The sequence below is a fragment of the Megalops cyprinoides genome, chromosome 8 (assembly GCF_013368585.1).
Source record: "Megalops cyprinoides isolate fMegCyp1 chromosome 8, fMegCyp1.pri, whole genome shotgun sequence".
NCBI lineage: Eukaryota > Metazoa > Chordata > Actinopteri > Elopiformes > Megalopidae > Megalops > Megalops cyprinoides.
In genome coordinates this window covers 255,001-268,235 of record NC_050590.1, presented here as the reverse complement: position 1 = coordinate 268,235, position 13,235 = coordinate 255,001, and the positions used below count along the sequence as shown (strand labels likewise).

The following is a 13,235-nucleotide window of genomic DNA, read 5'->3' as shown; positions in this document are numbered from 1 at the left end:
TCAGCAAATAAACGCTAAATCGCATGCAGCATTTTGAGGATATTATAATAACTAATATATTAACGTACTGTCATAGTTAACAGGTTATGGCTCCTTGTTAATGCAATTAGCGTGAAACAATTATTGCTATAAATATTAGCATGTTAGCAAGGTCTGGGGAAAATGTCGCATTAAACAAAAACTCTCCCGCTTTTTAAAATATTGGTTATTTTGTTTAAAAAGAAACTTCTATAAACTTCTATAAACTTGTATCATATAACGTAATATATTACATATATCTAGCATAATTTCATTGTAATGTAATATAATGTAACACAATGTAATGTAATGTAACACAATGTAATATAATGTAACTCAATGTAAAGTAATGTAATATAACGTAACACAATATAATGTAATATGATGTAACACAATGTAATGTAATATAATGTAATGTAATATAATGTAACACAATGTAACGTAATGTAATGTATTGTAACTCAATGTAATGTAATGTAACTGAATGTAATGTAATATAATGTAATATGGTATGTAATGTAACACAAAGTAATGTAATATAATGTAATGTAATGTAATGTAACTCAATGTAATGTAATATAATGTAATGTAACTTAATGTAATGTAACCCAATGTAATGTAACTCATTGTAATGTAATATAATGTAATGTAATATAATGTAATGTAATGTAATGTAACTCAATGTAATGTAATGTAACTGAATGTAATGTAATATAATGTGATATGGTATGTAATGTAACACAAAGTAATGTAATATAATGTAATGTAACTCATTGTAATGTAATATAATGTAATGTAATGTAATGTAACTCAATGTAATGTAATATAATGTAATGTAATATAATGTAATGTAACTTAATGTAATGTAACCCAATGCAATGTAACTCATTGTAATGTAATATAATGTAATGTAATATAATGTAATGTAATATAATGTAATGTAATGTAATGTAACTCAATGTAATGTAATGTAACTCAATGTAATGTAATATAATGTGATATGGTATGTAATGTAACACAAAGTAATGTAATATAATGTAATGTAACTCATTGTAATGTAATATAATGTAATGTAACTCAATGTAACTCAATGTAATGTAATATAATGTAATGTAATGTAACTCAATGTAATGTAATATAATGTAATGTAATGTAATGTAACTCAATGTAATGTAATATAATGTAATGTAATGTAACTCAATGTAATGTAATGTAACTCATTGTAATGTAATATAATGTAATGTAACTCAATGTAACTCAATGTAATGTAATATAATGTAATGTAATGTAACTCAATGTAATGTAATATAATGTAATGTAATGTAATGTAACTCAATGTAATGTAATATAATGTAATGTAACTCAATGTAATGTAATGTAATACAATGTAACATATTGTAATATGACATAATGTAAATCAATGCAATATGATATAATGTAATGTAATGTAACTCAATGTAATGTAATGTAACTCAATGTAATGTAATGTAACTCAATGTAATGTAATATAATGTAATATGATATGTAATGTAACACAAAGTAATGTAATATAATGTAATGTAACTCAATGTAATGTAATATGATGTAACATAATGTAATATAATGTAATATAATGTAATGTAATGTAATGTAATATAATATAATGTAATGTAATGTAATGTAATATAATGTAATGTAATGTAACACAATGTAATGTAATGTCATGTAGTGTAATATAATACAATGTAATATGAGAACTCCAGCGAATGCTAAACTACATAGCGCGCCAGCAAATAAACGCTAAATATTAACGTATATAATAAAATATTAACGTATTGTCATAGTTAACAGGTTATGGCTCCTTGTTAATGCAATTAGCGTGAAACAATTATTGCTATAAATATTAGCATGTTAGCAAGGTCTGGGGAAAATGTCGCATTAAACAAAAACTCTCCCGCTTTTTAAAATATTGGTTATTTTGTTTAAAAAGAAACTTCTATAAACTTCTATAAACTTGTATCATATAACGTAATATATTACATATATCTAGCATAATTTCATTGTAATGTAATATAATGTAACACAATGTAATATAATGTAATGTATTGTAACTCAATGTAATGTAATATAATGTAATATAATGTAACACAATGTAATGTAATGTAATGTAACTCAATGTAATGTAATGTAACTGAATGTAATGTAATATAATGTAATATGGTATGTAATGTAACACAAAGTAATGTAATATAATGTAATGTAACTCATTGTAATGTAATATAATGTAATGTAACGTAATGTAATGTAATATAATGTGATATGGTATGTAATGTAACACAAAGTAATGTAATATAATGTAATGTAACTCAATGTAATGTAATATAATGTAATGTAACTTAATGTAATGTAACCCAATGTAATGTAACTCATTGTAATGTAATATAATGTAATGTAATATAATGTAATGTAATGTAATGTAACTCAATGTAATGTAATGTAACTGAATGTAATGTAATATAATGTGATATGGTATGTAATGTAACACAAAGTAATGTAATATAATGTAATGTAACTCATTGTAATGTAATATAATGTAATGTAATGTAATGTAACTCAATGTAATGTAATATAATGTAATGTAACTTAATGTAATGTAACCCAATGCAATGTAACTCATTGTAATGTAATATAATGTAATGTAATATAATGTAATGTAATATAATGTAATGTAATGTAATGTAACTCAATGTAATGTAATGTAACTGAATGTAATGTAATATAATGTGATATGGTATGTAATGTAACACAAAGTAATGTAATATAATGTAATGTAACTCATTGTAATGTAATATAATGTAATGTAACTCAATGTAACTCAATGTAATGTAATATAATGTAATGTAATGTAACTCAATGTAATGTAATATAATGTAATGTAATGTAATGTAACTCAATGTAATGTAATATAATGTAATGTAATGTAACTCAATGTAATGTAATGTAACTCATTGTAATGTAATATAATGTAATGTAACTCAATGTAACTCAATGTAATGTAATATAATGTAATGTAATGTAACTCAATGTAATGTAATATAATGTAATGTAATGTAATGTAACTCAATGTAATGTAATATAATGTAATATGATATGTAATGTAACACAAAGTAATGTAATATAATGTAATGTAACTCAATGTAATGTAATATGATGTAACATAATGTAATATAATGTAATATAATGTAATGTAATGTAATGTAATATAATATAATGTAATGTAATGTAATATAATGTAATGTAATGTAACACAATGTAATGTAATGTCATGTAGTGTAATATAATACAATGTAATATGAGAACTCCAGCGAATGCTAAACTACATAGCGCGCCAGCAAATAAACGCTAAATATTAACGTATATAATAAAATATTAACGTATTGTCATAGTTAACAGGTTATGGCTCCTTGTTAATGCAATTAGCGTGAAACAATTATTGCTATAAATATTAGCATGTTAGCAAGGTCTGGGGAAAATGTCGCATTAAACAAAAACTCTCCCGCTTTTTAAAATATTGGTTATTTTGTTTAAAAAGAAACTTCTATAAACTTCTATAAACTTGTATCATATAACGTAATATATTACATATATCTAGCATAATTTCATTGTAATGTAATATAATGTAACACAATGTAATATAATGTAATGTATTGTAACTCAATGTAATGTAATGTAACTCATTGTAATGTAATATAATGTAATGTAACTCAATGTAACTCAATGTAATGTAATATAATGTAATGTAATGTAACTCAATGTAATGTAATATAATGTAATATAATGTAACACAATGTAATGTAATGTAATGTAACTCAATGTAATGTAATGTAACTGAATGTAATGTAATATAATGTAATATGGTATGTAATGTAACACAAAGTAATGTAATATAATGTAATGTAACTCATTGTAATGTAATATAATGTAATGTAACGTAATGTAACTCAATGTAATGTAATATAATGTAATGTAATATAATGTAATGTAACTTAATGTAATGTAACCCAATGCAATGTAACTCATTGTAATGTAATATAATGTAATGTAATATAATGTAATGTAATGTATTGTAACTCAATGTAATGTAATGTAACTGAATGTAATGTAATATAATGTGATATGGTATGTAATGTAACACAAAGTAAACACACACCCCCCTGGTGCGCACACACACACACACACACACACACACACGCAAAGACGGAAAAAAAAAATCATGTTAACCCCTTCACGCTAACTCCAGCGAATGCTAAACTACATAGCGCGTCAGCAAATAAACGCTAAATCGCATGCAGCATTTTGAGGATATTATAATAACTAATATATTAACGTACTGTCATAGTTAACAGGTTATGGCTCCTTGTTAATGCAATTAGCGTGAAACAATTATTGCTATAAATATTAGCATGTTAGCAAGGTCTGGGGAAAATGTCGCATTAAACAAAAACTCTCCCGCTTTTTAAAATATTGGTTATTTTGTTTAAAAAGAAACTTCTATAAACTTCTATAAACTTGTATCATATAACGTAATATATTACATATATCTAGCATAATTTCATTGTAATGTAATATAATGTAACACAATGTAATGTAATGTAACACAATGTAATATAATGTAACTCAATGTAAAGTAATGTAATATAACGTAACACAATATAATGTAATATGATGTAACACAATGTAATGTAATATAATGTAATGTAATATAATGTAACACAATGTAACGTAATGTAATGTATTGTAACTCAATGTAATGTAATGTAACTGAATGTAATGTAATATAATGTAATATGGTATGTAATGTAACACAAAGTAATGTAATATAATGTAATGTAATATAATGTAACACAATGTAACGTAATGTAATGTATTGTAACTCAATGTAATGTAATGTAACTGAATGTAATGTAATATAATGTAATATGGTATGTAATGTAACACAAAGTAATGTAATATAATGTAATGTAACTCATTGTAATGTAATATAATGTAATGTAACTTAATGTAATGTAACCCAATGTAATGTAACTCATTGTAATGTAATATAATGTAATGTAACTCAATGCAATGTAATGTAACTCAATGTAATGTAATATAATGTAATGTAATGTAATGTAACTCAATGTAATGTAACTCATTGTAATGTAATATAATGTAATGTAATGTAATGTAACTCAATGTAATGTAATGTAACTCAATGTAATGTAATATAATGTAATGTAATGTAATGTAACTCAATGTAATGTAATATAATGTAATGTAACTTAATGTAATGTAACCCAATGTAATGTAACTCATTGTAATGTAATATAATGTAATGTAATATAATGTAATGTAATGTAATGTAACTCAATGTAATGTAATATAATGTGATATGGTATGTAATGTAACACAAAGTAATGTAATATAATGTAATGTAACTCATTGTAATGTAATATAATGTAATGTAATGTAATGTAACTCAATGTAATGTAATATAATGTAATGTAATATAATGTAATGTAACTTAATGTAATGTAACCCAATGCAATGTAACTCATTGTAATGTAATATAATGTAATGTAATATAATGTAATGTAATATAATGTAATGTAATGTAATGTAACTCAATGTAATGTAATGTAACTGAATGTAATGTAATATAATGTGATATGGTATGTAATGTAACACAAAGTAATGTAATATAATGTAATGTAACTCATTGTAATGTAATATAATGTAATGTAATGTAACTCAATGTAATGTAATATAATGTAATGTAATGTAATGTAACTCAATGTAATGTAATATAATGTAATGTAATGTAACTCAATGTAATGTAATGTAACTCATTGTAATGTAATATAATGTAATGTAACTCAATGTAACTCAATGTAATGTAATATAATGTAATGTAATGTAACTCAATGTAATGTAATATAATGTAATGTAATGTAATGTAACTCAATGTAATGTAATGTAATACAATGTAACATATTGTAATATGACATAATGTAAATCAATGCAATATGATATAATGTAATGTAATGTAACTCAATGTAATGTAATGTAACCCAATGTAATGTAATGTAACTCAATGTAATGTAATATAATGTAATATGATATGTAATGTAACACAAAGTAATGTAATATAATGTAATGTAACTCAATGTAATGTAATATGATGTAACATAATGTAATATAATGTAATATAATGTAATGTAATGTAATGTAATATAATATAATGTAATGTAATGTAATGTAATATAATGTAATGTAATGTAACACAATGTAATGTAATGTCATGTAGTGTAATATAATACAATGTAATATGAGAACTCCAGCGAATGCTAAACTACATAGCGCGCCAGCAAATAAACGCTAAATATTAACGTATATAATAAAATATTAACGTATTGTCATAGTTAACAGGTTATGGCTCCTTGTTAATGCAATTAGCGTGAAACAATTATTGCTATAAATATTAGCATGTTAGCAAGGTCTGGGGAAAATGTCGCATTAAACAAAAACTCTCCCGCTTTTTAAAATATTGGTTATTTTGTTTAAAAAGAAACTTCTATAAACTTCTATAAACTTGTATCATATAACGTAATATATTACATATATCTAGCATAATTTCATTGTAATGTAATATAATGTAACACAATGTAATATAATGTAATGTATTGTAACTCAATGTAATGTAATATAATGTAATATAATGTAACACAATGTAATGTAATGTAATGTAACTCAATGTAATGTAATGTAACTGAATGTAATGTAATATAATGTAATATGGTATGTAATGTAACACAAAGTAATGTAATATAATGTAATGTAACTCATTGTAATGTAATATAATGTAATGTAACGTAATGTAATGTAATATAATGTGATATGGTATGTAATGTAACACAAAGTAATGTAATATAATGTAATGTAACTCAATGTAATGTAATATAATGTAATGTAACTTAATGTAATGTAACCCAATGTAATGTAACTCATTGTAATGTAATATAATGTAATGTAATATAATGTAATGTAATGTAATGTAACTCAATGTAATGTAATGTAACTGAATGTAATGTAATATAATGTGATATGGTATGTAATGTAACACAAAGTAATGTAATATAATGTAATGTAACTCATTGTAATGTAATATAATGTAATGTAATGTAATGTAACTCAATGTAATGTAATATAATGTAATGTAATATAATGTAATGTAACTTAATGTAATGTAACCCAATGCAATGTAACTCATTGTAATGTAATATAATGTAATGTAATATAATGTAATGTAATATAATGTAATGTAATGTAATGTAACTCAATGTAATGTAATGTAACTGAATGTAATGTAATATAATGTGATATGGTATGTAATGTAACACAAAGTAATGTAATATAATGTAATGTAACTCATTGTAATGTAATATAATGTAATGTAACTCAATGTAACTCAATGTAATGTAATATAATGTAATGTAATGTAACTCAATGTAATGTAATATAATGTAATGTAATGTAATGTAACTCAATGTAATGTAATATAATGTAATGTAATGTAACTCAATGTAATGTAATGTAACTCATTGTAATGTAATATAATGTAATGTAACTCAATGTAACTCAATGTAATGTAATATAATGTAATGTAATGTAACTCAATGTAATGTAATATAATGTAATGTAATGTAATGTAACTCAATGTAATGTAATATAATGTAATGTAACTCAATGTTATGTAATGTAATACAATGTAACATATTGTAATATGACATGATGTAAATCAATGCAATATGATATAATGTAATGTAATGTAACTCAATGTAATGTAATGTAACCCAATGTAATGTAATGTAACTCAATGTAATGTAATATAATGTAATATGATATGTAATGTAACACAAAGTAATGTAATATAATGTAATGTAACTCAATGTAATGTAATATGATGTAACATAATGTAATATAATGTAATATAATGTAATGTAATGTAATGTAATATAATATAATGTAATGTAAAACACACACCCCCCTGGTGCGCACACACACACACACACACACACACACGCAAAGACGGAAAAAAAAATCATGTTAACCCCTTCACGCTAACTCCAGCGAATGCTAAACTACATAGCGCGTCAGCAAATAAACGCTAAATCGCATGCAGCATTTTGAGGATATTATAATAACTAATATATTAACGTATTGTCATAGTTAACAGGTTATGGCTCCTTGTTAATGCAATTAGCGCGAAACAATTATTGCTATAAATATTAGCATGTTAGCAAGGTCTGGGGAAAATGTCGCATTAAACAAAAACTCTCCCGCTTTTTAAAATATTGGTTATTTTGTTTAAAAAGAAACTTCTATAAACTTCTATAAACTTGTATCATATAACGTAATATATTACATATATCTAGCATAATTTCATTGTAATGTAATATAATGTAACACAATGTAATATAATGTAATGTATTGTAACTCAATGTAATGTAATGTAACTCATTGTAATGTAATATAATGTAATGTAACTCAATGTAACTCAATGTAATGTAATATAATGTAATGTAATGTAACTCAATGTAATGTAATATAATGTAATATAATGTAACACAATGTAATGTAATGTCATGTAGTGTAATATAATACAATGTAATGTGAGTTTGTAATAATATGTAATATACATATTGTAATATTCATAACTCACCTTCACGGCCCCGACCCCGCCCTCCAGGCCTGTGCCGGTGCCGAAGGGGATGATGGGAAGGCGGTGGTGGTGGCAGATCTTAGCGAGGGCGCTAACCTCCTCGGCCGAGCGGGGGAAGACCACCACGTCCGGGGGGCGGCAGCTACACGCGCACACACACACGCACACACACACACGCACGCACACACACACGCAGACACACACGCAGACACACGCACACACGCACACACACACACACACACACACACACACGCACACACACACGCACATGCACGCACACACACACACACAGAAAGAAAATAAATCGCGCTAACTTCTTTAGCTGGCTAATGCTAATGCTAATTGCTAATGTTAACTCCTCACCCCCCCCTGCAGGGATGGCGGTGCGTTCGTTTCGCCGCTGGTTTCGCACTCTTCCCTCTCTCCTTCTGTTCTTTCCTCTCTCTTTCTCCTACACTCCCCCTCTCTTCTTCTTCCCTTCCTCTTTCATCTTCTCTCTTTCGCGCTCTTGCTCTCCCGGGTTTTTTCCTCCCTCTTTCTCACACTCTTCCTTCTCTCCTTCTTTCCTCTCCCTCCTACACTCTGTCTCTCTTCTTCCCTTTCTTCTTCTCTCTCACTCTTCCCTCTCTCCTTCTGTCCTCTCCCTCACACTCTTCCCTCTCTCCCTCTGTCCTCTCTTTCACACTCTTCCCTCTCTCCTTCCGTCCTCTCGATTACACTCTCTCTTCTCTCCTTCCTTCCTCTCCCTCCTAACACTCCATCTCTCTTCTTCCTCCTCTCGTCCTTTCTCACACTCCTCCTCTCGCCTCCTTCCCTCTCTTTCTCGTCCCTTCTTTCCCCCACCTTCCCCCACGCATTCTTTCTCTCTTCTCCTTTCAGCTCTCTCTCTCCCTCTCTCCCTCTCTCTCTCCCTCTCTCTCTCTCCCTCTCCCTTAAAGGCGAGTTTACGGTTACCGGTGCACCGACTCGTCCCGGCCGTGCTGCTCTCGGATCGCGACCCCCAGGGACACGCCCTCCTCTCCGGTTACCGCCCGGAACGCCGACACCGCCCGCTCCAGAGCGCCGCCCTAGCGGAGGAAAAGTGAATTAGCATTGAGCCCCTGCTCATTACATTACATTACATTATTAGCGTTTAGCCCCTGCTCATTACATTACATTATTAGCCTTTAGCCCCTGCTCATTACATTACATTACATTATTAGCGTTTAGCCCCTGCTCATTACATTACATTATTAGCCTTTAGCCCCTGCTCATTACATTACATTACATTATTAGCATTTAGCCCCTGCTTATTACATTACATTATTAGCGTTTAGCCCCTTCTCATTACATTACATTACATTATTAGCGTTTAGCCCGTGCTCATTACATTACATTATTAGCGTTTAGCCTCTGCTCATTACATTACATTACATTATTAGCATTTAGCCCCTGCTCATTACATTACATTACATTATTAGCCTTTAGCCCCTGCTCCTTACATTACAATACATTATTAGCGTTTAGCCCCTGCTCATTACATTACATTCCATTATTAGCGTTTAGCCCCTGCTCATTACATTACATTATTAGCCTTTAGCCCCTGCTCCTTACATTACAATACATTATTAGCGTTTAGCCCCTGCTCATTACATTACATTACATTATTAGCCTTTAGCCCCTACTCATTACATTACATTACATTATTAGCCTTTAGCCTCTGCTCATTACATTACATTACATTATTAGCATTTAGCCCCTGCTCATTACATTACATTATATTATTAGCGTTTAGCCCCTGCTCATTACATTACATTACATTATTAGCCTTTAGCGCCTGCTCATTACATTACATTACATTATTAGCCTTTAGCCTCTGCTCATTACATTACATTACATTATTAGCGTTTAGCCCCTGCTCATTACATTACATTATTAGCGTTTAGCCAACTTGAGACCCAACACCCTCCCGGTACAAGAACTGTTCTTTTTTTCTCTCTCGTTCTTTTTCCGTTTCAGTCTTTTTCTCTCTTTTATGTTTTTGAATCTTTTTTCCCTCTCTTTCATTCTGTTTTCTCTCTTTCTTTTTCTCTTTTTTGTCTTTTTTCTCTTTCCTCCTGTTTTCCTATCTGTCTCTTTCTTTCTCTTTCTCTGCTTTATTTCATTCTTTCTTTGATTCTCTCTTTCATTCTCTCTATCCTATTTTCCTTTCTTTCCTGTCTTTTATCTCTTTGTCTTTTTTCCTGTCTTTTTTCTATTTCCCTCCTATTTTCCTTTTTTCTTTTTTGTTCTTTTCTCTCTCTCTCCTCTCCCCACTCTCTCTTTCCCTTTTCCCTCCCTCTTTCTCCCTCTCTTTCTCTCTCCCTCTCTCTAACTCATTTTTTTTTACTTCTCTCTCTCCTTCTCTCTCTCTACTTCTCTCCCTCCCCCGCTCTCTCCCTCTCTCTCCCCTTCTCTGTCTCTCCTTCTCTCTCTCTGTCCCCCCTTCCTCTCTCTCCCTCTCTCTCGCTCTCTCTCGCTCTCTCTCGCTCTCTCTCGCTCTCTCTCGCTCTCTCTCCCTCTCTCCCTCTCTCTCTCTCTCTCCCTCCCTCTCTCTCTCTCTCTCTCTCTCTCTCTCTCTCTCTCTCTCTCTCCCTCCCTCCCTCTCTCTCTCTCTCAGCACTCACTGTCGCGGCGTAGCTCCTCTCCCCGACGCGCCGCGGGCGCGCCGCGCGTACCCGCGCCCACCCGCGCCCCCCGAGCAGCGCCGCGGCCATCGTGCCCTCTATATCGCGACAGGAGGAGGAGGGGGGGGTTCAAACGGGGTTCGAATCCCACGACACGCCGGCATAAAAAGGCTCCAAACCCGGCTTCCCACACTACCGACACAGATCCGATTGTTCTTCCGGGTTACGCACCGTCACAGACACGACTTCCTCACCAACACTGATCTGGGATCAGCTGCTACGACCCGGTTCCTATTAGTTATAACGGAGGTTACGGATAAGAGCTGATCTGGGATCAGTTTTCACGACCCGTTTCCGACTAGTTATAACGCAGGTTACGGATAACGGCTGATCTGGGATCAGTTTTCACGACCCGGTTCCTACTAGTTATAACGCAGGTTACGGATAAGGGCTGATCTGGGATCAGCTGCTACGACCCGGTTCCTATTAGTTAAAACGGAGGTTACGGATAAGAGCTGATCTGGGATCAGTTTTCACGACCCGGTTCCTATTAGTTATAACGGAGGTTACGGATAAGAGCTGATCTGGGATCAGCTTTTTCCGGATAGAAGCGGTTAACTTCGCCCCGGTTTCGTACGTGTACCGTATTTACGTTTATATACAGCCCCCAAAGCGACTGAATATTAGTAATATTTCATATTTTACCCATATTACTGTATGGAAATGGTTATATATTTGGAGGAATATGGCCACGAATGAGATATTAGTTATGTTTTATTAATAACTGGTCGTAAATGTTTGAGATATTAGGGGAACATTGGCGTTGCTAATGCTAAAATGGCGAACTAAGTATTAATAATGTTTCACATTTTATGTGGAAATGGTTATATATTTGGAGGAATATGACCACGAATGAGATATTAGTTATGTTTTATTGATAACTGGTCGTAAATGATTGAGATATTAGGGAATGTTAATGCGTTAGCGTCGCTAATGCTAAAATGGCGAACTAAGTATTAATAATGTTTCACGTTTCATGTATGTTATCATGTGGAAATGGTTATATATTTGGTGGAATGTGACTGTGAATGGAGTATGAGTTATGTTTTATTAATAACTGGTCGTAAATGTTTGAGATATTAGGGAATATTCAGACGTTAGCGCTGCTAATGCTAAAACGGCGAGCGGAGAGCGAGTTTTTATTCATATTTTCAGAAGTTTATGGTTTTTTCATGTGTAGGAATGTGATTATTGTTGAAGTTATGGATTCATATTCGTAGATATTTGGGGAAATATTCTGTCGCAGGAGTTTGCTGGGATGTTTAATGTAGTTAGCGATGCTAATGCTGAAGTAGATTTGAAGTTTTTAATCATAATTCGGTGATATTAAGCAGAACGAGCGAATAAATATGCCAGATATGAGTCGGATATGAACGATAATACGTCAAGTTATTGAAAATAATGCAATTAAAATTAATACATGGAACTATTACAGTTATTCATTTTCTTATATGTCCGTTACTTTGTATTATTTTGGCCGTAGAACTATATATATAATTTTTAATACTAGAACTATAAAAATGAACAAACATGTATTTTAAAAACTATATTTTTGAAAATATTTAAAATATTGTACATATTTAAACGTATAATTATATGTTATGTTTTATATTATGTATATATTATGTGATATATTAAGTAGGCTATATTTTACATGAACATATTAAATACGTTTTAAATTTTTAAATATTTTAAAGCTATGTTTTAGTCTTTTATGATGTTTATACTTATATTCTTTTGGCGATTGGTAACCAATTAGTATTATATATTCA

General features: G+C 30.1%; 1 protein-coding gene across 1 annotated transcript in view; it reads right to left on the bottom strand.

The window, feature by feature from the left end:
• The window catches only part of ldhd (lactate dehydrogenase D), a 51,240-nt gene extending 39,645 nt beyond the window's left edge, over nucleotides 1-11,595 (bottom strand). Inside the window, exons 1-3 of the mRNA XM_036535294.1 lie at nucleotides 11,404-11,595; nucleotides 9,713-9,825; nucleotides 8,759-8,900 (exon numbers count right to left, since the gene is read on the bottom strand). Coding sequence (XP_036391187.1) covers nucleotides 8,759-8,900; nucleotides 9,713-9,825; nucleotides 11,404-11,493 — 345 coding nt within the window. The 5' untranslated portion in view covers nucleotides 11,494-11,595. The remainder of the gene's footprint in view (nucleotides 1-8,758; nucleotides 8,901-9,712; nucleotides 9,826-11,403) is intronic.
• Nucleotides 11,596-13,235: the final 1,640 nt, after the last annotated feature.